General features: G+C 41.3%; 1 protein-coding gene across 2 annotated transcripts in view; it reads left to right on the forward strand.

Annotated features, from left to right (window-relative positions):
- The window catches only part of PI4KB (phosphatidylinositol 4-kinase beta), a 130,324-nt gene that overhangs the window by 54,747 nt on the left and 47,896 nt on the right, over positions 1–27,681 (forward strand). The window contains exon 3 of one of the 2 annotated variants that reach the window (XM_069218353.1): positions 12,283–12,327. The exons of the other annotated variant lie outside the window; for it this stretch is intronic. Coding sequence (XP_069074454.1) covers positions 12,283–12,327 — 45 coding nt within the window. The remainder of the gene's footprint in view (positions 1–12,282; positions 12,328–27,681) is intronic. 2 annotated transcript variants of the gene reach the window in all.

Consider the following 27,681-nt stretch of genomic DNA (forward strand, 5'->3'; position numbering starts at 1 on the left):
AGGTTCTGAGGAAGATTCACCAAGATCGGGCTCAAGTCATTTTAATAGCCCCGGATTGGCAAAGAAGGGTGTGGTACACAGTCCTTCTCAAACTCTCACTGTGCCCTCCGCTCCGTCTCCCTCACAGAGCAGACCTCTTGCAGTCGCAGTGGCAGGTTCTACACCCCCACCTCCAGAGCCTGCACCTACATGCCTGAAGATTGAACGGGGCAATCTGAGTTCCTTTTCTCACCCTCCAGAAGTGGTGGATGTTATCTTATCGGCGAGGCAACACTCCACCAAGACTGTCTATGCCGGCATGTGGGCAAAATTTGTTGCTTGGTGTGGAGAGAGACAAATTGATCCCTTGAAGGGACATTTGTCTGATATTTTGCTCTTTCCTTGGCCCAGAAGGGTAGTGCAGTGTCGACAGGGAAGGGCTATTTGTCAGCGATGTCTGCCTTTCTTTTCCTTCCTGATCATCCTTCCTTACTTAAATCCCCTATAGTTATTAGGTTCCTGAAAGGTTTGACTAACAAGTTTCCTCCCACTCTGTTTGTCATGCCTCAGTGGGATTTGGATTTGGTTCTGTCTTTTAATGGGTTCACCGTTTGAGCCTATGCATTCTTGTCCATTGAGGCTTTTAGTTTTAAAAACAGTTTTCTTAACGGCTATCACGTCAGCTCGGCGTGTGAGTGAGTTTCAGGCTCTTCGTGTGAAACCTCCTTTTACAACCTTTCATGCTGACAAGTGGGGCTGAGAACCAGGGCATCTTTCCTTCCTAAAGTAGTCACTCCCTTTCAGATGGGCCAGTCTATAACACTCTCATCCTTTTACCCTCTTCTTCATCCATCAAAGGAGGAAAGACTTAATTGCTTAGATCCAAGAAGGGCTCTGAGTTTCTACATTGAGCGGACAAGAGACTTTTGAGTTGATGATCAACTCTTTGTTGGATATGTGGGCAAGGCCGTCCACAAGAGAACCCTTTCCAGGTGGGTCATTCTTTGCATAAAGATTTGTTAGTCACTAGCAAAGAAGGTTCCTCCTGAGGATATTAAGGCCCATTCCAGCAGGGCTAAGTCTGCCACTTCGGCCTTTGCTAGAGGTGTCCCAGTCGCTGAAATTTGTAAGGCCGCAATTAGGCTTCCCTCTACACTTTCGCGAAGCATTATTGGTTAGACTCGGAAGTTAGGAGGGATGGCCATTTTTTGCATTCTGTTTTGCAAGATTTCTTGGTTTGACCGGTCAGGCACCCACCGCCGAGTGCAGGACTGCTTTGGGATTCTGTTCATAAGGTGAGGAATCCACAGGTAGTTGTGTCCATCAGAAGAACAAGTTATTTACCGTTGGTAACGCTTTTTTCTGGTGGATACATTCTCTACATGTGGATTCCTCAAAGTCCCACCCGCCTCCCCATTGCCTGTCCAGTCCTACCAAGACTTCTTTTTCTACGGATTGTATATATGTTTTGGTGTTTTTATATAAATGTTATTCTGGTTTATATTTGTGTTTGCATTGGTATGTATTTTACATGTGAGGTCAGTATTCACTTGTTCACCTCAAAGGCACGTAAAAAATGGTGAAACTGATGTCAGCACGCCAGAGAGTACTTCTTATTGCCACAATAACGTCAGACAGATTCGCGTGCGGAGCTGTGCAATTGTGATGTCCTCGTCGAGGTGGGAGCTAGGAAGAAAATTCCTGTCTAATTCTAGCTCATTCGAGAATTCATAAGGTGAGGAATCCACAGGTAGCTTCTGTATCCACCAGAAAAAGCGTTACCGAAGGTAAGTAACTTGTTCATTAGCATAGTCCCCTTCTGTAAGTAATGGCTGCGTGCACAATGGTTTTCCTCTTCACTAAGGGGACAAATTCCTTTGTTTTTTCAGGGCTTGGAGAAAGGCAAAACAAGATCCCACCACAGAGATCATTTGATGGTGATAGGCAAGAGTGTTATCAAACTTCACCCTAAAGGAAAATGAATATACAGTTTAAGAGATAAAAATTGTTAGAAGTCGTTATAGCATAATCTGGTGTTGCAGTATGCAAATAGAGGTATGATGTGACAAATGAGTAAAGTGAGTATTAACAGACAGAAATTCTACACCATATATTCTCTCCAGAGCTGGGATTTTGGAGAGGCCATTTAAGTTTCAAATGCTCTTATTTCTCAAGGGACATCAAATAAAACCTGCAGCTGGATGGTGTTATTTGATGATTTGGCTTGGATTTATCACCTGCTCTGGTTCCAAGAGAGCTTTTTCCACCCAAAGCTGATTCATTCCGAAGGAATGAGGCCTACGAAAGGAAATGCCTGCATGTTCGAAATTTGGCCGCAGTTCTGTCAGATTATGGCCGCAGCCTCTGAACTGTGATTATCCAGTGCAAGCACCATCGTTGGTTTTGCAGGAGGGATGTGAATAGGATTTATAAGTACCTCTTTAATATGCCATTCTTATAAGAATCAAGCGGTTGCTAGGAAGTTGAAAGGATGATCTACTTTACAATCAGCTTATTCTCGTAAAAGAGTTGGTACTTTTGCTTTTGAGGTACTTTTAATACAAAAGTGTGTTTTGGGGATAAGAGCTGTCGATAAAGGGGTCAGATCTGTTGAATTGTGACAGCACCAGAGGAAAACAAAATACAGTATCTACCTGACCATGCCCTTTGCTTCATATAAGTCCTTCCCAACCAATGTAGCATGTTATCTGCTGCTTCCTCACATTTCCATGCAAGGAGCCCCTGGCCTGCTTTATTGTCATCTTTATTGCTGTTTTTCTCTTCTCTTGCCCTTCAATGTTGGCATCTGACGCAGCAGCAGCCTTGTGAGTCAAAGCCATGTGCGTTGTCAAGCAGTTTACAGCTGTTGACTTGCATACTCTTTGCATATCTTAGAAGTCATATGGTGCACCCTGTCCTCCTTGTGAGAAGTTCTAGTGAGTCCCGAAAGACTGACTGGTGTGCGTATGGGAATGAAGAAGGTGGTGGGCCTGAAATCCAGGCATCATACTGAGCAACACTTCGTCAGAAGAGCAGTGCACTGTCGATAACTGATAGTTGATATTTTGTGTCTAAATGGAATATTCTGCCACTCCAAAATAATTACCAAGGGGGCTACTGGCTCACAACAGAATTGCTTAGTCTGCCTGCACGTGCATAATCAATATTCTGCACCCAAATCAAGAACAAGTTCAGTGCAATTTCAACCCTACAGCTAGAGGACTACATACTACAATTCTTTTATTCCAGTTGGTGAATTAAGCCCCCCATCCCTTGAATAATTTTTGATCTGGTAATTAGGAAGCAGAGAAAATTGATGCTGCTGTGCAACTTACCTGGTAAATTAGCATAACATGTTTTTGTTTCCACTCATATAGTCTTTGCCTGTTCAGATGGTTCTAGTCTTTGCCACACGTTTGGGTTCTTCCTGCATATTTGAGTGACATTTTTCAGTCACATTATTTTGTACAGAGTGCTTCCTTTCATCCTTGTATAGTCATAATACTAGAATTGGACTTCTGCGCCAAAGTGATGTCGCTCAAAAACAGAAGTCAGCCAGAGTAATCCTTCTTGTGACCTGATCTCACATCAAGCATGAGTACATAAATGTGTGCATTTGACAGATAGCAACAACTTTGGGCCTGGTTAGTCCGAGGTGCATGGTCCTTTGGGAACTGTCTGTGGCCACCAGTTGACCCCACTGGTCCACTGTTTTTCCAATTCCTGGACTTCAGTCATTTCATTTGTGAGTCTAGCAGGTTTAAGTGAATGGAACTAATGGCTACAGCTGCCTGGTTGATTTGGTTGAATTGCTAAATGCAACATAGGAGTAGAATTGCAGGCTCTTGGCAACACTGAATCCTCTGTTAAATCTATTACAGCCTTTTTAACGACTGTTGGGTTCGACATTGCCATTCACTCCACTGACAAAGCCCATACTATCCATTAACACTATATGCAAGTCTCCCCTAAGGAAGGCCTATAGAGCCCTATGACAGGGAGCTGTAATTTGTTAGGAAAGACATGTATTTTTGATATGCCTTTACAGCAACACTTCCAAATTATCATTGTGCAGTGGATAAAGTTAATAGCCCCATTGTCTAACACAGGTTACCTGGTTGGCATTCCAACCGGCTAACTCCTGAATTGGACTACCCAACTGGGTCATATAAGTTATCAAATTAATTGTGGCATTAAATCAGATCTGATGCCCAGGTCAAATGTAATACCACTATTAAATGTAGGCAACTTTTAGAAATTTGCCATTCTGTGCTTCAGCTAGCCCAGCAACCTCACAAAGGCACGGGCACACAGACTCCCCAGCACACAAACCGAGGCAGTAGCTTCAGAGAGAGGTGTTTTCTCGTCCCCCAGGATGACCACTTAGGGTGTTAGCCCGGAAGGCAAGCTCCAAAGGTGAAGCTGCCTTTCTGAGAGAATTAGCACCAACACCCAGTGAGCAGGATGCCTTTTGTTCCTGCAGACAAAATGGAAACAGAGTCAAGGAGGGAAAACTGTCTTCCAAAACGGTTCTACCGTGGGCATGTAGCCCTTTGTTAGCCACACCTCTAGGATGGGCTACCAAGCTCCTAATGGCCAAGGAATGAATGTGGCAATATAGGATAGCCAGATACCACACATACAAGGAGCTTTGTCACTAGGTAGGAGGGGACCCAGTATCCCTTTGGCTAGTGACCGCATGGCCCCCTCAGGGCAATCTTCTAGGATAAATATGGCACTCCTGGCACTCTGACCATCAGATCATGCTGGAATCGGAGTGCTGAAGAAGGACTGCCCATCTGCCCTGGAACCTTCACAAAGAGAGGCAGCACGCTCGGAAGGACTGCATCTGCTGCACTTTAAGCTAGCAAAGTTTGGACTGTGCAAAAGGCTCCTGGCTTGGGGAAAACTTGATTCCAGACATCCAGCAAGAACAGTCATGGATCAGTTGACTGATGTCCTGGAACCAGCTCCACGGACACAGGAGCTGAAGTTTCCCAGATCTCTAAGTTGGTAGACACCACAGATGTTTTGCCGCTACCAGTCGCCGGGCACACAAGGGGGACAAATCCGAGATGGCCAGAAGTTCTTTATCCGAATACCCTTTTGGGACTAACCTTTTACTTGGAGTGCTCAATGTCTATGTTTAATAAGTGTTTGAAAACAACTTTTTCAAAAGTACGAATTCTCTCAAATTGACGGGCAGTCAACGATTCACTTCATGTTAACTGAATGATTAGTTGAGCTTCAGCCATTATTGGTGGATATCCCAGAGATAGAATCTAGAAAACAATTGTTGAGATTGAGGATTCCATTCAATAAAACTCTTTATCAAGTATTATAAATTATGGGTGACACAAGATGTAACATACTTTGTAGATGTGTGATGAATGCCTTTGGGACTTTAGTTGCCATAATACAGTGCCCCTGATATGCACGGACAGTGAAATGGGACGTTTCATGAGAAATATGGTGCGTGAAGCAGATACGGTTTGTGTTAACTTTTATCTGGTGCCAGTAGGAGTATGTACACACATGCTTGTAAACATTTTAAGCAGTTATAGGTTTATTTCCCAATTGTTAAATCATTACAACTAATATTTCTATCAAAGCAAAATCTTTTTTTTTTTTTTTTAAAAGCGGATTTTAATGCATGTTTGCTGACAAATTGTAAAGATTCATGTAATTTATGCAATAAAATAAAAATATAAGCCAAAAAAGAATACCTTATTCAGGGGAGCTAAGAGCAAGGGTGTGAGATGTGACTTCCAACCTTGATTTAAAAAAAATAATAATCTCCATTTTAGCCTGTTAATTTATTTATTCACACATATTATTTATATCTTTTATCAAAATCACTAAACTCCGGGGTAGCAAACAGAACATGAAAATAAGTAAACTAAACCAGCAAGGTCATACATGAGTAGATTATGTTAGAATAGTATCTTTTAGGAATTGCTTAATACATCAAGACTTTACGCTTTTAATATGAAAAGATTTCATTGCACAGTTTAGGAGTGAGAGTGAAAGAATGAGGGCGGGATGCAACACAGAGCAAAACATATTAAAAAAATAAAGAAGCAGAACGATGCATCTTCTGAGTTTTACAGAGATACTGAGTAACTTAAATACGGAGTGGTCAAAGACCTGGTAAGGCAGAGAAAACAAAAAATGCACACACGAATTTCGAGTATTCTGAAGAGGAACAACGATAGGAAGACCGTCACAGGGTGAGGGAGGGAGAGAGAGCTCAGAAAAAAATGATTTAAACCAAATTTTTGCAGTAGAAAAAGAGAAGTTACCTAATCTGTGACTGTTGTAGAGGTGAATATGACGATTTGAGCACAGATCAGATCTTGTGAGAGTAATCCAGAGACTCGTCACAAACAAAGTCTAGATTTGGAGAAGTCGAGGAAATAGGCGAGACACACCTGAGAAAAGAATCAGTGGAGGAGTGGGGAAAAAAGTAGCAGGAAAAAATAAAATCTGTTTTTCATGAATAATTGAGACCATAAGAAGATATCCCAGCCTCAACAGCAGTAGGTCACATGAAAAATTTGGAAATTACCAGTATAAAAAATATGGATTTAAAGCACAAGAAGAAATCATAGAGAATGGAATCTTGTATAAAGAAAAGCGTGAAGGTACAAATGCAGATGCCAAATTAATTTAAGATTGAACAGGAAATGGTGCAACTATGCTGACGTTTTAGGTCTTACAAGGGTGTATGGATGGAATAAACATATATATATATATATATATATATATATATACATACACACACAACTTAACACAATCTTTGCAGGAACAACGGATAGTTATGGCAGACCAAAGCTACAAAGTGCGATCCACTGTGGGAAGGTAAAAAAAAAAAACTGCATTCGAAAAGAAGAGAGGCTGTTGTGATGAGCAAGATGAAGAGAGTTCGTTGGAGAAGTTGAGGACAACTGTGTGTTCATTCAACCCTGGATCTCTTATAAGGCATTTCTAAATAACCTCCAGAAGCCCAGTTTTGTTTGTGATTTTAATATACTTGTGAAGGGCATTGGTGTTCCATACCCAACTTGAACATGCAGTTTTGCATCATGAATAGAGAGGCTGACTATGTCAAAGAAAACAGGGGCGATGCAGGGACCCCAGGGGACTCAAGGGTCCTTGCCTGTTTGAATACGTGTTCTTCCATCCTCTCCAACCCACAGGTGTTCTCTGAATTTTAGTACAGTGCACCCTGCTCTTCTGTTGTCTGCTGATCTTCTGTCCTCTTCACTTCTGTTGCACAACACAAAGGCTTGTGGCATGGGTGCAGGAAAGGCCATCTCTAAAACTCTTATATCTTTGTGCCTTCCAAGAGCAACGCATCTCTTCCGTCAACTGGTTGAGCATCCCACAGGTCCCCAAGTGTCTTAACTTACGTTCCTCAGGCATGTTCCTGTCAGATATGCAGGGGACTACCCGGTCTTCCTATCAAGTTTTCAGCAAGCACTGTGCTTCCTGTTTTTACAGGAATCGGTGCACAATTTCACCCACAGATATTGGTAGTCTGTTTTTATAAGGCATTGACTACCTGATGCTGCCTTTCTTCTCTTCAGTGGCTGTCCAAATAATGTCGAGGAAGGATAAAATTAGGGAGACAATTACACCAGGTCTTTAGAAACTAATAGTCAGTTCACAGCTGCCTCCAGCTTACCTCTGCAATCGCTCAAAACCACTCCTTACAGAGACAACTTCTAGTTAGTACATGTCTGTGCGAGTGCAGCAGTAGCCTTCCAGTCTATGATTACACGGTTTCAAAAAGAGACTGTCTTGCCAGTAGTGGGCAGTATACCTACAGGTTGGGGCCAAACATGAGCACCAGAGGTAAAGAGTCGCCATAAAGAAGAAATTATCTTCTTTTGAGCACGGTTCAAAAGTTTAATACTCTGCATTTCAAAGCTGTGACTGCTGTATGCGGGGGAGAGTTTTGTCGGGACAGATATTCAACCTACAGCCATCTGATCTCTTACATAACCCAGGAGGCAATAAGTCTTGTATTTCTGGTTATGGTAATATGATCACACACCGTGTACTTCAGTGCTGTCACACTTCTTAGTTACCACCATGTCCCTTCCGGTATAACTCTGAAGGGGTGTGTCTTCAAAGTTTTGACACGTTGACTGTTAAAAGTCGACAGGAGACCAAGCGATTGCAGGAACTGATTATTTATTTTTAAATGTAAAAGTTTTAAAAGCAAAGCATACAGTGCATCTTTCAAAATATTTCGGAAAAAAATAAACTTACCCGATCAGTTCCCACACATTGGTAGAAAGGGATTTAGGTGAACTATGGGTCCCTTTAGGAAACCTTTATTAGTAAAGGTGAGGGAAAGCAGATATGACCGAGACCAGGCTGCTAAGACTAAAGGTTTGTTACTGCACTGTGGGGTGAAGTCCCAGCATGAGAATTTAGCGGATTTTTGAAGAGTTAACTTTAGGCATATAGCTCCGCTTGATTCAGTTTATATGGGCTCAGGGGGCTTACTAGCTCAGTGTATTTACATTAAGTAATATTTATCCATTGTTAGCCACACTGTGGACGAAGCAAACCTGTGATAGTTAATGTACAAACAAGCATTGGCAAAGTCAATAGACCTCGCTTATGCAAGAGCTATTGGCTTTGCCAATGTGTTTTGGCTATGTTGTACACCAGCGTCACTGCTGTTCAGCATGGCTACAAGTTAGTGGCATAGAGGAGAGTGGCATGGAGTGTCGTAGAGTGGAATGGCGAAGAGTGGAGCATTGTGGAGTGGCAGAAAGTATTGTGTATTGGAGTGGCATAGTGTGAGTCGCATAGAGTGGCATACACTGGAGTGGTGTAGAGTGGACTGGTGTAGAGTGTTGCAGAGTATAGTGGCATCAAACTTAGCGATGTCCAATGCAGCAGCGCAGAGGGCAGTGGTGCAGAGCCAAGTAGAGTGGTGTAGAGTCTAATGGCGTAGAGTGGAGTGGTGCAGAGTTCAGTGTCAGAGTGGAGTGACATAGAGAGCAGTGGCGTAGAGTGCAGTGCCGTAGAGTGGAGTAGACCATGGTGGCATAGAGTAGATTGTTCCAGAGTAGATTGAAGTGGCCTAGAGTGTAGTGGAGTAGAGTAAAGTGGTGTAGAGTTCAGTGATGTAGAGTACAGTGGTGCAGAGTAGATTAGCGTGGCTGACAGTGGATTGGCGTAGAGTGCAGGGACATAGAGTTGAGTGTTACAGAGTAAAGTGCATTAGCGTTCAGTGTATTGCCATAGAGCGCAGTGGTGTAGAGTGCAGTGTTGTAGAGTGGCATAGAGTGGAGTTGTACAGAGTAGATTGGTGTGGCCTCGACTGGAGTGGTGTAGAGTGCAGTGGCTAAGTGCAGTGATCTGGAGGAGTGGTACAGGGTAGAGTAGAGAGGCATAGCGTGAAGTGGTGCTGAGTGCAGTGGCATGGAGTGGAGTTTTCAAGGTGTGGTATCACATTGCCATTACAGACAACACATTTTCAATTGAAATGACCTTTACATTTGCAGAGGCATACAGATTTACTAAAAAAAACGATACAGTGCACAGACAAAATGTATGGAATTTGCATCACCTAGTGTAAGGATTTGTTTTGATCATGTAGTAGTATTTTGTTTTCCACACCTTTCAGAAATATGCTTAATTATGGTCCTAGTTATGATATGTTCTGAAATGCTTACACAGTTCATTTAAATGTTGTCATGTACTAGAAAAAAAGCTTTCCTACCACCAGTATCCAGCAAGATTGTTACATGAAACCTCTCACTTTGACGTCAGAGGAAACAAAGGTAAATAAGGGCCCTCAAGACAGCGCCCGACATTTGACCTCGATCTTTAAATGCACAGCAAATGTGATGTGATAAGAACAAGATGTACAGGCCTGTTTACAGAAAGAGAGCACTCAGAAGGATAGTGTAGATAAGGTTTTGGCAAGGGAAGATACAAACTCAAGCTGGACAGCCTAAAACAAATAAAGCCAGCAGATTGAATCAAGATAATGTGAGTTACAAATCACAAAGCCAATGGCAAGCAGTGGACAGAATGCATTCCTAGGTCAGCTTTCTGAATGCCCCCAAGATGTCTTTAGCAAACCAGACAGATGTGCTCTCTGGTAGGCTGTGACCTAAAAAGGAGTCCACAACACTTTTGGGAAGCATAACAGTATCAGATGGTTTTGATGTTATACTTTCAGACCATTTTGCGGATTTGAGATTTGAAGTGCAATAAATGAAAGGCGTCACTTTTACTCACATGATGGTTATCATTTTTTTATCTTAAAAGCATAAAAAGGCTGGGTTGGCCTCATAGTGGTGTAAACTGTACTCTGTGGTGTGTTGGACAAACAGGGCTGTACACAAGCGATTACTGCACTATCTTTACTCACTGCGTCCTAGGACTTTACTCACTGTGCCTTAGGACAGTGCCGTGATCGTTTGAACATCTTGACATTAGTATTGCGTTTTACAATAGTTACAAATCTAGTATGTTCAGATTTGTGATAAAATCAGCAATTGCTAAGTTGCTTGAGAAAAAAGTAATTTATCTACCATAAGCCCACACCTCCCAGGTCATTCATTCTGATCCACTTCTGATCTTATTACTTAGAGCTGGCTTTTAACCCTTTGTGTGCCTCCTCATGTCCGACTCTGTGTACTGTTCACCATATGAATCCCAGTGAAAGAGGAACTTCATTTAGTTTAAGTTTCTTTTTTAGTTAGTGGAGTTATTAGTTCAGTGTTCTTCTATCAACTCCTCCTGGATTTTGTGGTAAACCCCTTCAGGTGAGGGTGTGAATGAATGTGGTCACCTTTATTTCGATGTCCACACGCCACAGGGTATCTCTACTGACAGTGACACTGCATCCTGGTTAAAGTGTCAACTGGAATTTCAGATTTGTGCCATTATCCTCATTTGCTGCCTTGGACAGTTTCTGTTATTCTGGGCAAGTCATTCATTTGAATTCCATGCCCAATTCCTCAGCTGCCCAAACCGGGCATACAGAGGTACACTTAATACTAGTACAAAGTGTTATATCAAATGTTGTACAGTTTTACTTGGGTGAGATCTGCCGCCTTCAAACGATCATAGGAAAACAACAGCATATAACAGATGGAAGCCCACTGTATTTAAAGGTAAAAACCCATACAGATTATTTACATTTCAACTCCCCTAGGGCAAGTGTGTTATTTGATTCAGATAACCTTACTCTCTAAACTGAGGCCTAAAGATTGGAGCCCTAGTACACGGTAAAACGAGAACATGCATTGATTCATGCCTGTTTTGTGTGCCGGCATGCATAACTGCGCTGTTAGGCTTTGGGGCCACCCCAAAAGTAAAGGTACTTTGCAAGATATGCTAGAAATATGTTGTTTCCCTTTTTTGTCCAATTATCGACAAGACTCCTCCATTGAGCTACAGTAGGAACACGGTCATCATTGAGCATGTGTTCCAGCAGCAGGAAAGAAAGATGCCCTTCAAACGACAATGGGACTTGGAAACAAGTTGCAGCCAAGTTGGAGGAAGGAAGATCTACTTCACTGCAAGGCAAGCTGGGAGCCGATCAGACATAAAGTTAATGTCTGCATGGAAATGTCACTGTTGATTTTAGTCTGTATTAACAAGGGAGTCATTTTCTTTGTTAAAGGACATCATGGAGTATGTTTACATTTGAAGACCAAGCAAAAATATAATTTTAGGTCCAGTGTTTGTCGCTTTTAACGTCCATTTTCTTTTTTAGGTCTTACCCGTTTGTAATGACTTATCTCTGCTGTGTGTCCCTAACGTAATTTGTGCATATGTTGTTAAAAACAATAAAAGTTGTCTTCTTGTTTATGGAAGAAACCTTACATTTGAACACGCCTTGGTAAGAGAAGAAGGGCTTGTGCCCAGGTTCAGGGCAAAAGGCCCTTGGTGCTAAAGTGATATTTGCTACTCCCTCTGAAACTTCGATTAGCACCCTCTGATGCCCTGCATTGAACATTTAACATGATTGATATACTATTCTTGGTTCCAGGCTTTGAATAAGTCCTGTTATTGCCAGAACAATTTTCACTGCAGTTGAGTTTTTTTTATTTTTATCACAGTAGTAATGTCCAATGATCTCCTCCCTCTGGAGACACTAAACTTGGTAACAATTAATTGGAGATTATCTCTTTTATTGAAAAAATGAACAAAACTGATTTTGATGACAGTGGAGCTTAATTGTTGACTTTTGACTTTTTCTTCCCTCCTTACCCCTCCTATTATCTCTCCTTCTCCTTCCACATCCTCTCCTCCATTTCCCAGGAACTTTCATCGAGTTCGGAAAGTCTCGATAAATCGTTCTGTTCCGTAAGTCGCCACTTTTATTTCCATGGCTGGGTGGCTGGCTTCCTTCCTTCTTTTTCACAACAGCATTTCCTTTACCAAAGCGGCATGCTCCTAGGAGAGTCCAACTGAGCGCCTTTTGGCCGCGCTTGGATAGGTCCTGGTCACCTGGTAAGGGCCTTCCTGCTGTGAATGACGCCCCATACACTAGACACAATGCATGTCTTTCTTTTTGTCTGATTCTGTCTGTGATCCTGTTCATCGCATGTGCCTAGTATAGAATTACTAGCGACTGTTTGTTTGGCTGGCTGGCTGTGCTCAAGCTTGAGCCCAGTGTTGTCCTTGCCCTGTATTGCAGTGCTCACACCCCCTCACCCCTCCACAAGAGAATGTAAGAAGGTGATATTAAAAATGTGTTCTTTGGTAGTGTGTGTTTTATAGTTTATATTGTCAAATAGATAAGAAAAGCATGTTTGCAGGGAAGAAACTCGGATCAGCATTGCTGCAGCTCGACTACTTGGGTTTTGACATTAGGCCATTGAATTTATGTACTTGTGATGAAGTTCAGCTTCGGGCGCATTAGGCTGGTTCTGTTCTTGCAGTTTACTTCCATGTAAATCCATCTTCAAATGCCCAGAATGTTTGAGCTTATGTGCCTCTTTATTGTACAGGTGACATCGTTGTTGTATAGGACTAATTACAGGCTTAGTCTGTCATCCCACAGGCCTACTTGGTCTTCCCACCCAGATGCTGCTTGTTTAGAAAGAAGTCAGCTTGGTAGCATGACCCAGCAGATTCATAGCGCTGTAGCATAATTTGATTATACTGCAACTATTTTGCAGGTTTCCCTTTACTTGTATAGTTATGTGGGTATTTCAAGGAGCAAAAAGGTCTTGGAAAAGGAAAGCATGCAGAGAATGAGGTTTGGAAGTGGCCAGGCTGGACTCTGTTTCTGCAAATACTAGAGGATTTTAGCTGGCAGCTCGTGGGTACAATAGAGAACTTGTGAAGCTGTAGTGGAATATGGATGATGATGATGATGTATAAAAACAAGTTATTCACTTTGGAATATGGATGAGGATGTATTAGAAAAATGTTACCCACTACTAAGTGCACGGTGTCTTTCTAGTGGATATGTAATGAAAAAATCTCTAACACTGTTGATTGATGATCAGAGAGTAGCCCCTTAGTACCAAGGTATTTGATGGTTGGTCAATAGCTTGTTCCAAACTTCCAAAAAACGAGGTGCTGGAGTCCTGTTTTGAAAAGTATATGCAAGGGGAAATGCTGTCATCTCAAGTAGATTTTGGCTGTTTTGTACATTTCAGACTTTTGCCTAAACTCCCACAATCAGTGTGCCTCTCTGGAAATTCACCTTTCTCAATCAGACCTGTCTAATTTCTTTATAATCATTTCTTAAACTAATATTTAATTTAAAATACTTTGTGTTCCTCTGTCCTAACCATATCGATTTACATATATTTCTCATTCATGGTGTGTGCCCAATTTGTTGGCGTAAGTATTCTTCACAAAATGCTAAATTAAAAAGAGGCCTGAAGTCCGCTTATTTCTATTCAGCTTCGAACAGCAACCCCAAAAGAAATGAAGCTAAGGTTTGGGCACAAAATGCTGATTATTTTTACTGCTGTTCTTATTAATTGAACTGTCCTTAAACTGTTTGCAACTAGTTTTTATTGATGTTACATTGCAGTCAGTTGACTTAGTCCCTCTTCCAAAATTCTTGACATGGCCTTATTGCCTCAGTATCAGTTTCTGCTTATACAGTACTAGACTAATAGGATGGCAAAATTGAAAAAATGGATTCAGATGCCTATGACTATTTTCTGCTTATTTATGTGTTTGGTCTAAATAAAAAACAGTTGACATTCACTTAGCTTCCCATGGCCAACTCTACCCATTGTGGTGAACATGCACATCAATTGGTGTAGATCCCTTATGCAGCATCCTCGTCTTTCCCATTTACAGATATGAACTTGTTGAGAAATAATCTCACCTCTCCCTGTGGGATGATTGTCCCTTAAAATATCTTGCTCTCTAAAGGCTGATGAATTTATTCAACACATTTAAGATGTTGCCATTTTTCTATTTAGACTATTAAATCAAAATAAGTAAGGAGGGAGAAGATATGCACCTATTCATTTAAGTCGGTGCTACTGTGACTTTTATTTTCTCCAAACCTCACAGGTAAATTGGATTTGTTTGCACCAGTAAACACACCTATTCTGAGGTTTGTGGACTGTTCCCAAAGCATTCTGCTGTATTCCCAGAGATCTACTCTTAAGATGTACTACACCTACATTTCGTACCAGTACAAGATAAAGACAACTAGGAGCTCTAGACTATAGTAAATTATAGACCTTAATATAGAGGCGTCCCTCTCCCACATTTGCCTGGAGGGCACTATCCGATCTATTCAGATTTCATTACACTTCCATCTTTTTGCTGGACCTCGAACAGTCCTTTAAAAATAGCCTGCGTACATGTACCTCAGTAAGAGCGATGGATTAGCACAGACTAGTGTTACTTGTGTGGTAATGCTAAATCAGATCAACTGCCTAGAGCCTCCCCCCTTGGTACTGAGCACTGGCTTGGGTGTATGCTTTCTGTCTCTCTGTGTTAGTGGATTTTTGGTTCCTTGGTACTGTGTACCATTTTTAAATTCTCAGTGTCCGTTTGAGCTCTTATGTCCCAGGGCCAAGCCTTTCACTCCATAGACTGAGTCCTTCTCCGATCATCTGACTCTTTAACCCCTAGTACCTGTCATCCTCCACCCAGTGCCCTCAAGTGAACACCACAGCATGTCTGACTTAGCGGCACTTTATTTGATCCCTTTGTTCACAGCTTTCTTCCCCAGGACCCTTTTCTTCTGCTACCCACAGATGTGTTTGCATTGCCCACGTCTCTTCCACAACATTGTGGAATCTTTCTGGTTTTGCATTTTCAGATTCTATAATATCTTGGAGCCGTGTACATTCAGTTTTCATTCCGCTCTGTGCTTTTTATCAAATCTAACATTCCTTGTTCCATTGTTAGTCTGCAATTTCATCCTCTACATTGTGATCGACCGGAATGGAGTGTTCTATTTTTTTGGGGTGTGAATTGGCTTGGTTTTTAGGTTAATATGGACTCCTTATGCTGTGGAGAAAATACATTTTTAGGTTTTATCATATGTTTTTCATTACTTATTTATCAAGTAGGTTAATGATGTGCAAAGTTTAAGCTTGTAGCTGTTTCATAGAATTAAACTGAGCATACGCTGGTCCATTGAGCATAGGACACAAGCAGATAGAATCCAGCTTGTATGCAAGACTTAACATCTGCTCAACAGCTTCCCTTCTATTTGTGTGCCATCCGAAGAAAGCTGCTCTGACTAGCCTGTTTAAAGGAATGTGGGAGACCTTAATAGACATGCACAAAGTACCTTTATTACCTTGTATCACCTACCTGTGAGATTAGTTTAAAAACGTGGTGATCCTCTCTTGATCTCGATCTGCTTCCTGCAGCTCTTTTGTGTCAAGTTGGGCTAGGCTGGGGTTAAAAGAGAGGTTAGAGAGACCATCAGGGAAAGTCTGATTCAGACCATTTCCCTCTAGAACACCACCACGGGAAACGTCTTACACAAATGTCAGTGTAAAGTTTTCTCCACTGCAGAGAATTGTTCATTGTCTAGTCGTTACCTGTCTTAAGGTCACCATCACGGTTTATGAGCTAGAGAAGTCTGAGACTATGAAACATGTAGGTTTTCTAATGGAAAGGAGGCATGTGGTGCAGAAAATATTTCCTGTCTTGGAAGGCATAAATCTTTGTAGATGTTTTAGATGAATGCTCCATCCAAATCTTCCCCACCTAATAACCTTGTTTCATATGTTCAAACGTTTTAACTTCAGAATGAAACTGAATGCATCAGTTTTCTTATTAAGAGCTTGGTCGTCAATAGTATCCCCCTTCTCTCAGTATTTCTTGGTTAGAAAACCTTACCTAATCAGCTAAGAATATTTCACGCTGTCTATGGTTATTGTGCCTACATCAAAGCCACTGGAAAAAATGTTAATATTTTGTGTTGTTGTGAATTGCAGTCTTGTGTTTTTGCAAACCATCACAGAAGAATTTATAGCACAGATATTTAATATTCTAATGTACTGAGAAGAAACGCAGGTGACCATGAGACAAAATTCACCAATATTCCTATTGTTCAATAATAAATTGGTAAGTGTTCACCAAGTGCCTAGCGTTTATGCTTTCCATTTCAGAAAGGGTTGTATTCACATAGGCAGTCTCTTATCTCCATAGCAAGCTAGTCTGAATAGAGAATTCTTGAAAATGTCTTTGAGCTGCAGAATGCACTTTGACTCACCTGAATTGGGTAGGATGTAAAGTAAATGTGTAGAGGTTGCTGCTCCATTCTTCACAATAAATGTTGTTTTTGGTTGTGATTATACATTCTCAAAATACTCTCTATGAATAAAAGAAAAGCGGTATCATTCAACATAATTTCTCACTGTCTGTACTCTGCAAATCCGAAAGCCTGGGTGATTAAATCCCTGTTGGGCATGCATATTCCTAATTCAATTCCCATACTTGTGAATGAAGCTGCTACAAGAATGCCTGTTCAAACAACGGTCACAGGCAAAGCAGGATCCACGTGTCCAAATTATAGTGGAATTCTTGCATTGGTAAAATCTGAAGAAGGGAGTTTTTTAGGGTCGAGCCTCCGTAGCAGGCGCATGCATATCGCTTGCAATACGCTGTAGTAGTTAGAAAAAGGCTCTGAGCCCCATCCATGTCACATCAGTGTCATTCATTGGTTCGTGGGCTTACCTTTTAAAATATGCTTGCTTTCATTAGTGGAAGGCATGCATACATCATGCCTTTTCTGGTGGTTAGCCCTCCTTGAGCGCAGCGACCAAGTACTGAAAACATATGAGGCTCGCTGTTATCCGTCCTGTTAGTGGACCACTTTATCTCTTTTTTCGGAGCACAATCTCGCTTGTTTAGTAGCGCGGTCACACTCGTTTTTTTCTTTTTCCATTTAATGAGGCAAGAAAAGTCCAGTTGGGAGTTTACAACTGCTAATAGCTCTAGCTCTGAGAAATGAGAGACCCGTTGCATTGCAAATGCTTGTTTGTTCTGCCACTTGTGGATAAGACACTCACCGGGCATGCTTGCGATACAAGAAAAATTAGTTGGAACTGGGGGAGTTCAGACTTGCTGTGTGGTTTATTGTTATAATGCTTAGCAGTAAAAAACTGCATTGGTTCAGAGAGACACGCCCCTCACACTGGTACACTACATTAAAAAAATGCAAGGGACCTATTTTCATCTACTTTTTGAGTAAAGCTAGCAGTTGAGGCTTGGGGCAATTGAGAATGAAGTTGCTCTGATTGAATAACTCCTTCCTTGAATTGCGTAATTCGGCAGACAGCCTTTGAGAATGTTGTAGATAAGAGTTATATAGTAAGTGATCTAAGCTTCTCAGCAGCAAGGGAAGTTCTCTACTTGAAGATTAAACATTGTATCACGAAAAAAGAAAATTAAAACTCGGAACATTTTGTGCCTCGATTTTTATAGATGATCTCTTTAGAGGAGGTTTGCTAAGACTAGACAAGGTCATTTATGTGCACAGCCTCAGTGCATGGCAAAGTCATTCACAAGTCCATACTATTAAGATGAGAGATGGCTATCATTGTCCTAATGATAATGGAGGTCAGTCGCAAGAATCTGGCACTCAAAGGGGGTTTGCTTTAAAGAGGAAAGTGAAGAAATCTGCTATAGGAGGCCAAACTCAACGTCGTGACTTACCTCTTTGGAGGTTTGTGTTATCTTCCCTACTCATGACTTCACATATACCTAGAGCTAAAGTAATGTCCCCCTCCTTCCTCATTAAAGGCTTCTTCGTGTTAATTTAAAGTTTTTTCGTATAAAGAGTTAACAGTACTGTTCCAGCCCACACAGCAACGTAATTTTAAATACCTTGACTCTTGGGTACATCAGTTCGTAGGGTTAGGCAGTTGTGTTCTCTCTCGGTTGATGAGGCAATCATTGTCTTTCAAAGACATTGTCATGCTTTGACACCTTCAAGTCTTTCTGTCGAGAGTGCTGTCTTTCACACATTCACACAAGATACCCTCTTAGATTGTCATTATATTTCCCCTTGTCGGGAGTATCTAATGCTCTATTATACCATGTGGGGCACACTACGGATTTCTTGCTAACAAAGTATTGTTTATGCTTTTGGCTCAGCTGCTTATGATCAGGTTGTTTGAACCTGTTTATTGTAGCATGCATTCACATTGCTATTAACAGTGCTTCAAATTGACTAACACTCCTTTGCCTGGAGATCTAGAGCACCAACCACATTTATTAAGGATTAAGACTTCAACAGACACTCCTGCGCAATATTTGGCTTCATAAAATCATTACAGAAGCAAAGAGAAACTCTGGACAAACTTTCATTAAGCCCAACTGCCTTGCTCCTTAAACCTGGGTTGATTCCCAAGTGGATTCCCAGCCATGTGATGATGCAAAGGTATGTCAGATAGCAATGAAACAGATTTAGACCACTTTGCCGTGTAACTTTACGTCTTCAAGTATTTGATACTATTTCCTACTCGATAAACTGGTGCATATAGTTCAATTTTTATATGACTTTCATGATCTAGGCAATTTAAAGTAACAGCATGCTGCTTGATCACTACCATGCTGCATCACTATTTGAAAGACAGTAAGTAAGAGACACTTAGGATAGATGAAACAATTTAAACCTGCGAATTGACGATTGTCTGAGTGAGTGACAAATGTTGGAGACTTAAGAACTGCTGCAAAACAAATCTTTATTGGGAAATGAATACACTGTCTTTCAGTAATCAAAGAAGAAGAGAATTAAATCTTGCAGATCATTCTAACCTAAAAGAAAAACACTAGATTAAGGTTACGCTCTGTCAGCTCCTTAAGTGGAGAAAACAAGAGGGCAGCCCAAAAAGAGGTCTTGATCATTTAGCCTGAAGTACTGAAACTGACACTGTGTCCAAGGAGCAAAAATAAGCATATAATATCTAAGGCTTTCATGACTGTTGTTTTAATAGATAGTTTTGTCAGAACATCAGAACTAACCAATTAAGAATGAGGTATCATTTTCATTAACTAATCAGTATTCTTCTTTCAAATATGTATACAGAAGATTTCATGCTGATGACAGAATACCTCACTTCAAATTACAGTAGTCTAATTAATTCATGTGGGCTTCATGAATCATGAACAGAAGAAATGGAATCACCCATTGCTACTGTAACATATTTTTAATATGCAAATAATTAGTGTTCCTTGAAGAAAAAAGGTCTAGTAAATTGATCCAAAACAGGAGACTTAGCATTCAGTTGGGGGTAACTGCGTAAACGATATCTAATCCCAGGTCTCTTCTCTGCCTGTTAAGTATCCATTAACGTAGGACTACCAGCGGGGGTCCTCTACTTCCGAGTACAAATGTAGATAAAAAAAGATTCATATGCACTGTTGCTGAGATAACTAGAAATATAGCTATTACTTATTGAGGTATATTTGTTACTCTGTACTCCTAAATTCAGCGGTCAACTGTATCTAAGTGAAGAACTGAAAGGGAAGAGAATTGTAGATTTGGACAAAATCAGATTGAGCAAATATTTGTGAAGCCATCGGTGTGTAGATTTCAGGCCACACTTTCGGTGTTAACAGTTCTAGACTGTGGAGGATCCTTCTTGTAGACTGATAAAATCATTGATCAGCATACCCACAAAAAGAACATCTGAAATAATTTGATGCTTTTTAATGTTTGTTCTTTTAGTGTTTTTGCTGCTACAATTACGAGCAATATTTTTTTTAAAGAATGAGGAGCTTTTACCAAATATTGTTCTTTAAGAAAAATCAAAATGGATTATTTACTAATATGTAGTGTCCATCACATTGTACAACAGACTGCATACATTAGACTTCGACTTACCTTCGGTGAAGGCAACCAAAGATGGACCTTAACCAATGCATCGCCACAGTTTAAGAAGTCTTGGTCCCCCACTAAATTGGACTACATCCATATTACATCTAAATTGAGATTGAATTAAAAAAATATCTTGTCCAGCCCAATTATTTCAATTGGAAAGAAAATACAGTGTCTGTTTATTTGTTGAACCTTTTGGCTGATACAGGAGTATGTTAAGGTGCTGCTCCTTGTATGAATACTTATTTTGAACTAACCAGGTTAGGATTTGGTAGCAGTGACATCTGAAATAGTACTGCCTGTCTGTTATCTGCCCAGCCTCCTTTTCTCTTGGGTTGAACTCCGTTTTGAGAGAAGAAAATATGAGACACTTCAGTGATGTGATGTAAAGTTCAATATGTCTTGGTATTTGTACATAAAAAATTGTTAGTCAGTCTGTCTTTTAGTACCACAGCACATGATTTATAAAAAGAGTTGTTATGCCTGCACCTTTGCAAGCTCTGCCGATGTGCAGATTGAAACATTTAACACTCATAGTGAAATCTACAATTTCAGTAACATTACTCTGTGGGGCAGGTAAACAAACTTCAGACTTTGACCGTTGAAAACCCATTACCACAAAAACGTAGACATTTTGTTGTGGACCCATTGTATAATCATGCCACATTCATACTGTATATGCATTGCAAGGTAATCTGAAGTTACAAGTGTTATTTACAGATCCATTTGGTGCTCCAACAATCTTTGCACACATGGTATCTTAGGATTGCACTAATTTATTACATTGATTCGAGTGAGGATTTTAAAAAAGGTTTGCCAATTTTGTTTTACCTTTGCTCTTCGCAACAAGGACAATACTATTATTAGTATGATATTTGCATGATGTATTATGAATTGTATTGACTTATGTTGTGTATTATGTCACAAGACCCTATATTTCAGACTTGAGCCAGACTCTAAAAGTAATAAAAAAACTATAACAGCTTTTTAGTATACCGCATCACCAACATATATGAAAAGTTGAAATGTGATAGCCCATGCACATGTTCACTAGGCATTACTCAGTAGATAGTCTGTAGGTTAGACATTTTGCTTCCACTGCAACTTCAGGCCCATTTCCTATGGAGTGAGAAATACTATTTCTGATGGATACATCTACCTGTGGATTCATCTTCTTTTGAATATCCCAGTTCGCAGCATTCGACATAAACTTTTCCATAGCTCTCCACATTGCCGAGGATGTCACAGTGGTACGGCTCCGCACACTACTCTGTCTGATGTCATCGGAGCCATAAAAATGTCCTCACCGGCATGTTGATGTCAGTTCCCTTTTTTCTGCGCCTTTGACGTGTGGTGACTTTTCTCGACTCTCCGTTGTGATGCTCTGTATCGAAGGGAAGTCATCTTTTTGTCCTGTTTGAGACAATGCCTCCTCCAAAGAAATCAGCAACAGCAGCCAGCCAATCCCCTGTATAAGTCATACAGAGGGCGTGGCAGATCAAGACAGAAAGGTTCCTCCTATCAGTCTCCCTCCTCCTATTTCTCTTTTGCCTCCCCAGCAACTGTTGCAGGAAAGCAACCCTAGTTCTTACATCTTGCAGCTGGCTTTGCCTGTGGGAGGGCGGCTAATTCATTTTCTATAGTGTTAGAAGTCCATAACATCGGACAATTGGGTGTTAAGCATTGTTGAAAATGGAAAAGCCCTACCCTTCCAAGAGTTTCCCCCTCACTTTCGACTCCAGCACAGTTATTTTTCAGAAGAAAATCTTGTTTTTGCTTCAGCAGCAAGTACAAACACTTCTTTTGAAGGGAGCAGTGGAGTTGGTTCCCGAGCAGGAAAAGGGGTCAGGGATGTTATTCGAGATATTACTGATTCCCAAAAAAGACGGGAGTTCACACCCAATCCTCGATCTAAGGATTTAATATTAATTCCTCAGGCAGGAAAAGTTGAAAATGCTGAACCTGGCTCAGGTCCTTATTGCACCTTACAAATAAGACTTGCAGGATGCGTATTATAATATCCCCATTCTGCAGTCACACCGGAAGTATCCCCGGTTCATGGTAGGGACACAGTATTACCAATTTGCGTTCCTTCCATTTGGTCTTACTTCCACACCTTGAGTCTTCACCAAGGTGATGGTGGTGGTTGCAGCGCATCTCAGAAGGTGGGTAATACCAGTGTTCCCTTGCCTTGATGATTGGTTAATCAAAGCCAAGTCCCCAGAGTTGGTGCTGCACCATTCGCAGGTGACGACCAAGTTGTTGTTCAATATGAGCTTTTCGTTGAATATTCTCAACGTATGTGCAGCAGTCTCATCTGGCACTTTTCAGCTGACTATGAGTGGCATCTCTATCTGGAGGTGGTTCGTCAAGTCTTCCAGTTATGGGGAAGCGTCAGATAGACCTGTTTGCCACTTGCAAGAATGCGCACTGCCTGTTGTTCTGCAGTCTCCAGTATACGATGCTGGGGGACGCATTTCAGTTGGACTGGAGAAGACAGTTGCTTTACGCGTTTCCCCCATACTCTTGGTTCCTCTGGTTCTGAGGAAGATTAACCAAGACCAGGCCCAAGTCATATTAATAGCCCCGGATTGGCCAAGAAGGCTGTGATAAACAGACCCCCGTCTACTCTCACTGTGCTCTCCGCTCCATCTCCCGCAGAGGGGAAGATCTCCTGTCAAAGTCGCAGAGGCGGGTTCCACACCCTTACCTCCAGAGCCTGCCCCTACATGCCTGGAGATTGACTGGGGCAACCTGAATTACTTTTCTCTTCCTGCTGATGTGGTAGATATTATTCTGTTGGCCAGGCGGCACTCCACCAAAACTTTTTATGCTAATAGATGGACCAAATTTGTCAGATGGTGTGAAGAACGGCATATTGACCCTTTTAAAGTCTCACTTACCCAATGTTTTGGAATTTGCTCTTTAGCATGACAGGGTTTTGCAGTTGCGACAGTGAAAGGATATTTGTTTGCACTGCCGGCATTTATTTGTTTACCCGACCAACCCTCATTGTTTAAGTCCCCTATAGTTTTAAGATTTCTTAAAGGTTTGACTAATATTTTTCCTCCCACTCCGTTCATCATCCCTCAGTGGGATTTAAATTTGTGTTTAGTGTACCTGATGGAGGCACCGTTTGAGCCTTTACATAGTTGCCAGTTGAGGCTCCTTACGAGAAAGTCTGTTTTTCTAGTGGCGATCACGACAACTAGACATGTTAGCGAGCTGCAAGCTCTGAGTGTAAAACTCCTGTTTACCACTTTCCATGCCAAAAAGGTGGTTTTGAGCACCAGAGAGTCTATTTTTGTCAAAGGTAGTCACTCCTTTTCATTTGGGGCAGTCCATCACCTTTCTGTCCTTTTACCTTCCTCCCCATCCCTCTAAGGAGGAGGAAAGGCTGCATCGTCTGGATCCAAAGAGAGCTTTGAGCTTCCACCTGAACAGGATGAGCGAATTTAGAACGGTCGATCAGTTGTTCAATGGCTACGTAGGCAAGATGAAGGGCAAAGCTGTCCATAAAAGAACATTGTCAAGGTGGGTCAAACTTTGCATCAAAATATGTTATGCTCTGTCAAAGAAGGAACCTCCTAAAGGTATAAGAGCTCACTCGACCAGAGCTCAGTCTGCTGCTTTGGCTAGAGGTGTACTTCTTGTTGACACTTTCAAGGAAGCAACTTGGGCTTCCCCCCACACTTTAGCAAAACATAACTGCTTTGACTCTGAAGTGAGAAAGGATCACCATTTTGCCCGTTCAGTGCTACAGGATTTCTTGGTGTATGCAGACGGGCACCCACCTCCGAGTGCAGGACTGCTTTGGGACTCTATTCGACAGGTGGGGAATCCACATGTATCCATCAGAAGAACAAGTTACTTAACTTAGGTAACGCTTTTTCTGGTGGATACAGTATCCGTCCTCTTCGAATGAAATAACTTAACAACACCAATCGTTATTCTAAATTGAAGGTGTCACAGACTCACAATGAGATACAGTAATGGGGGTATTACATGAGATGTCCTTAATAGTATGTTCACAAACTAACATTTTATTTGAGAAGAGGGAAAAAAGCGATCAGAAGACTGCTTCCACGATGTAGAGTGTTTTTTCTTTGTTTGATGCCTACCGTTCTAAGATTTAAGTAAACAGATGATATTCGCAATCCAACCACTGGATGTGATATGTTTCCACACCATGTGAATCTAACATTGTCAAGCTGTGAAATGCATACAGGTTAGCAACCTGTTTCTAAGAAGCTGTAAGGGTGAAGGTAAAAACTTGAAGGAACATAGGGAGGGAGTTTTCTAGCCAGAATGGATTGGCGAGATAATAGGAGAGTCAAGCATGGTGACTAGGGATTAGTGACAACAGAGAGGTTGCGGGGGTTGGTCTAAAGCAGATCCCAATTTGAAGGCAAGGTGAAGAAAGAGGAACACAGTGTTATAGATTGATGAATGAGAGGCAATCAGAGGTTGATTAAGAAGCCTTACAGAAGCTTTCTACACATATATGGTTGCATTGAGGAGTACATTGAAGATCCATGATGCAGAATAACTTACCTGTAACATGAATTTATTTTATGGATCTGCATGTACTGGATCCAACTTTCTCAACATTAAGTTTAACAGTTCTTAATGTACCACAGTTTGGCAGTGAAGCAATGTATAGCTTCAACGTGTAAAGGATTCTCTGATTCCTGTACACATCATCTTGGTCTCATTGCAAAAACTCCTTCTAAAGATACCACAGGTTATTTTACATTGTGAAGGACTGTTTCTAACCTGACCTGAAAGTGACAAAGTAATGCTTAGGATACATCTTTGAAAGGTGCATGCTGCAAATCCCGTACAACATGTGTGCAACTTTGGGCCCTAGTTAGGCGAGACAGCCTACACTCTGTTCCCCCAGTACAGCGTAGGGATGTGCTCTGCTTCCCTGGCAGATTACAGCCTGTCATCTTTAGAGATTACTGCCTGTCAGATGGAGATCTCTGCCTTTACATGAGCCCCTGCCACTGTACTTTCTCTGCAGGTATTGAAGCTTTGCTGTGCAGGCGCCATATTCACTTCTCCAGCACAACAACTTTTGTTTTATGTTTTACAAGCCCAAATTAGAAGTTTGTTCAGTGTGAAACCGAATCCAAATGTCCCTGACTCACTGGGAATTTCCACTTACAGTGTGGAGGTATTTTTTGTGTTTTCCTATTTGAGACAAAGTACACCAGAGCTTCCTCCCTAAAACTCCCTAAAAAAAGGTAGATAGTCGGTGATGAAGTGTCTGCCAGTGATGCTAACGAAGGCTTCACCAGTGAAAACAAGATGGTTCCACCAATTCAAAATTGAACAGGCAAACCAGGAGTTTGGCTAACACAGTACTCCGCCATACTCTGAGGCCCAAGTCTCATGAATTGTTCGTTCCTGTTGATGAGCACTCCTTTAGCATTAATTAAACCTTCACATTACACAGCACTAAACATATAAAACGTTGCTTCCAAACTTCTCTTCGGAATAGTGGTTTCACCATACTACCTCATTGTTTTTTAGTTTGAGCTAGGCGAGCTTGAAGTTTGAAAAGGTTGGAACTGACATTTAAGACAGAAATAGTGCCCGCTAACGGGCATGTGTGTGTTGGAGATTCCTTAAATACAATAAATCGTACAGTTCCCATTTATAGCAATGTACCTTCCCATTGGATTGCTTGCTGGCTTCTGTGAAGTACTGTTCGGACCTTTTGTTCAAAGCTACTCCTTATTGGTCTATCTTTTGAGGAACCCCAAAACTCGCCCCCCTGGCGAAGGTGGCTGATGGTGAAGCACTCTCATTTGAAAAGAGGGAAGTGATCCTTTTCGGTCCGTCATTTGAGCTTACGTTTTGGGAATAGACCAAGGAGTTTGGAGTACAAAGACCATGGCTAGGGTGGAACTGCCACACCAGCTTGGGGTCCACTCTGTTCAACAAGTAAAATCACAGTGTGGCAAAACTAAAGTAACATGCTTTTATGTTTTGTAAGCAACACCTTGTTGGCAAGTGTTTATATTTACACACAGTTCCCTTCCGAGGTTGTGTCTGGAAGCTCTTCTGATGAGGAGGGAGGTTGTTTGATGGGTTATGTTAGAATGTATATCCTTTTATGCTGTGAAGGACCTGTTAGTGCACGTTGTTGGCTTGCTGGGGTGTCTGTTGTAACATGTTTCTCCTGAATTTTTGTATTACACTGAGTCTATCAATCCCTGTTAAAACAGCTTTTCACTGCATACTTGTGCTTGTTATAACAGGTTATTTGTTGATGTGTAAAAATGTTGGAAATGACGATTCTTTTAATAGGTTGTCATTTCCCTCCATTTATTTCTCCAGGCAGCAGATTCTCAGAGTTTTCATATTTTTTACAACCCTGGGCAGTTCTGCACTCCAACCTGCCCCACCGTATCGTATTTTACGGGACATAGTTTTGGATGACAGGGTTCTGTCTAATGGATGCACGGGAACTAGCATGCATGTTTGAACCTGACGTGTATAGATCTACTTTTAGAAGTTTTTCTATTGAGTTCTCTTCTTTTGAGTCTGTACTTTTATTAACTCTGTAAACTTACAAGTATACCAAGCAGAAGCCAAGAAGAATTTGAAGTCCTTTGGAGTGTGGCAAACTTCAACCGATTTAATCTTGGAAGCATGTAACAGATGATCTCTGCCTACAGAAATAGTTGATTTAGGTTCCTACAGATCTAAATCGTATGCGTCTTTTAAGTGGGGCTTCAGAGAGCAGCCATTGCACCCGTAATTTTGCAATCATACTTGGTCTATACCTATGAGGCTTTCACTGTTCAGAGCAACTTATGCATTCTGAATTTAGACATTTGAGAGTTCATCATGCAATGTTTCAGAATTCATGAGGAATGCCATCCTGTTTCCTAGATCACGTTTCCTTTGACAGTACTAGATGAGGTGTTTCAGTTGCTCACTGCAGTTTTTCGAGACCTTATCTTACAATTTATAAGAGGCACTTGCACTGGGAGCATCCAGTCTTTTTGGATTCAAATGAGGTGATTTAGAACAATCTAATCATAACTAAGTGGTGTATGTTGTAATTTAAAAATGTTTTTTTGTGTGTAAAACAATTATTTTTTATTATGTAATACTCGCTTCTATATATATATGTTCGATGGCATGTGTAGCTGCAGATACACATGCTGTGCACATCCCGCCATCTGGTGTTGGGCTCGGAGTGTTACAAGTTGTTTTTCTTCGAAGAAGTCTTTTCGAGTCACGAGATCGAGGGACTCCTCCCATTTCGGCTCCATTGCGCATGGGCGTCGACTCCATCTTAGATTGTTTTTTTTCTGCCATCGGGTTCGGACGTGTTCCTTTTCGCTCCGTGTTTCGGGTCGGAAAGTTAGTTA

The sequence above is a fragment of the Pleurodeles waltl genome, chromosome 12, assembly GCF_031143425.1.
Source record: "Pleurodeles waltl isolate 20211129_DDA chromosome 12, aPleWal1.hap1.20221129, whole genome shotgun sequence".
NCBI lineage: Eukaryota > Metazoa > Chordata > Amphibia > Caudata > Salamandridae > Pleurodeles > Pleurodeles waltl.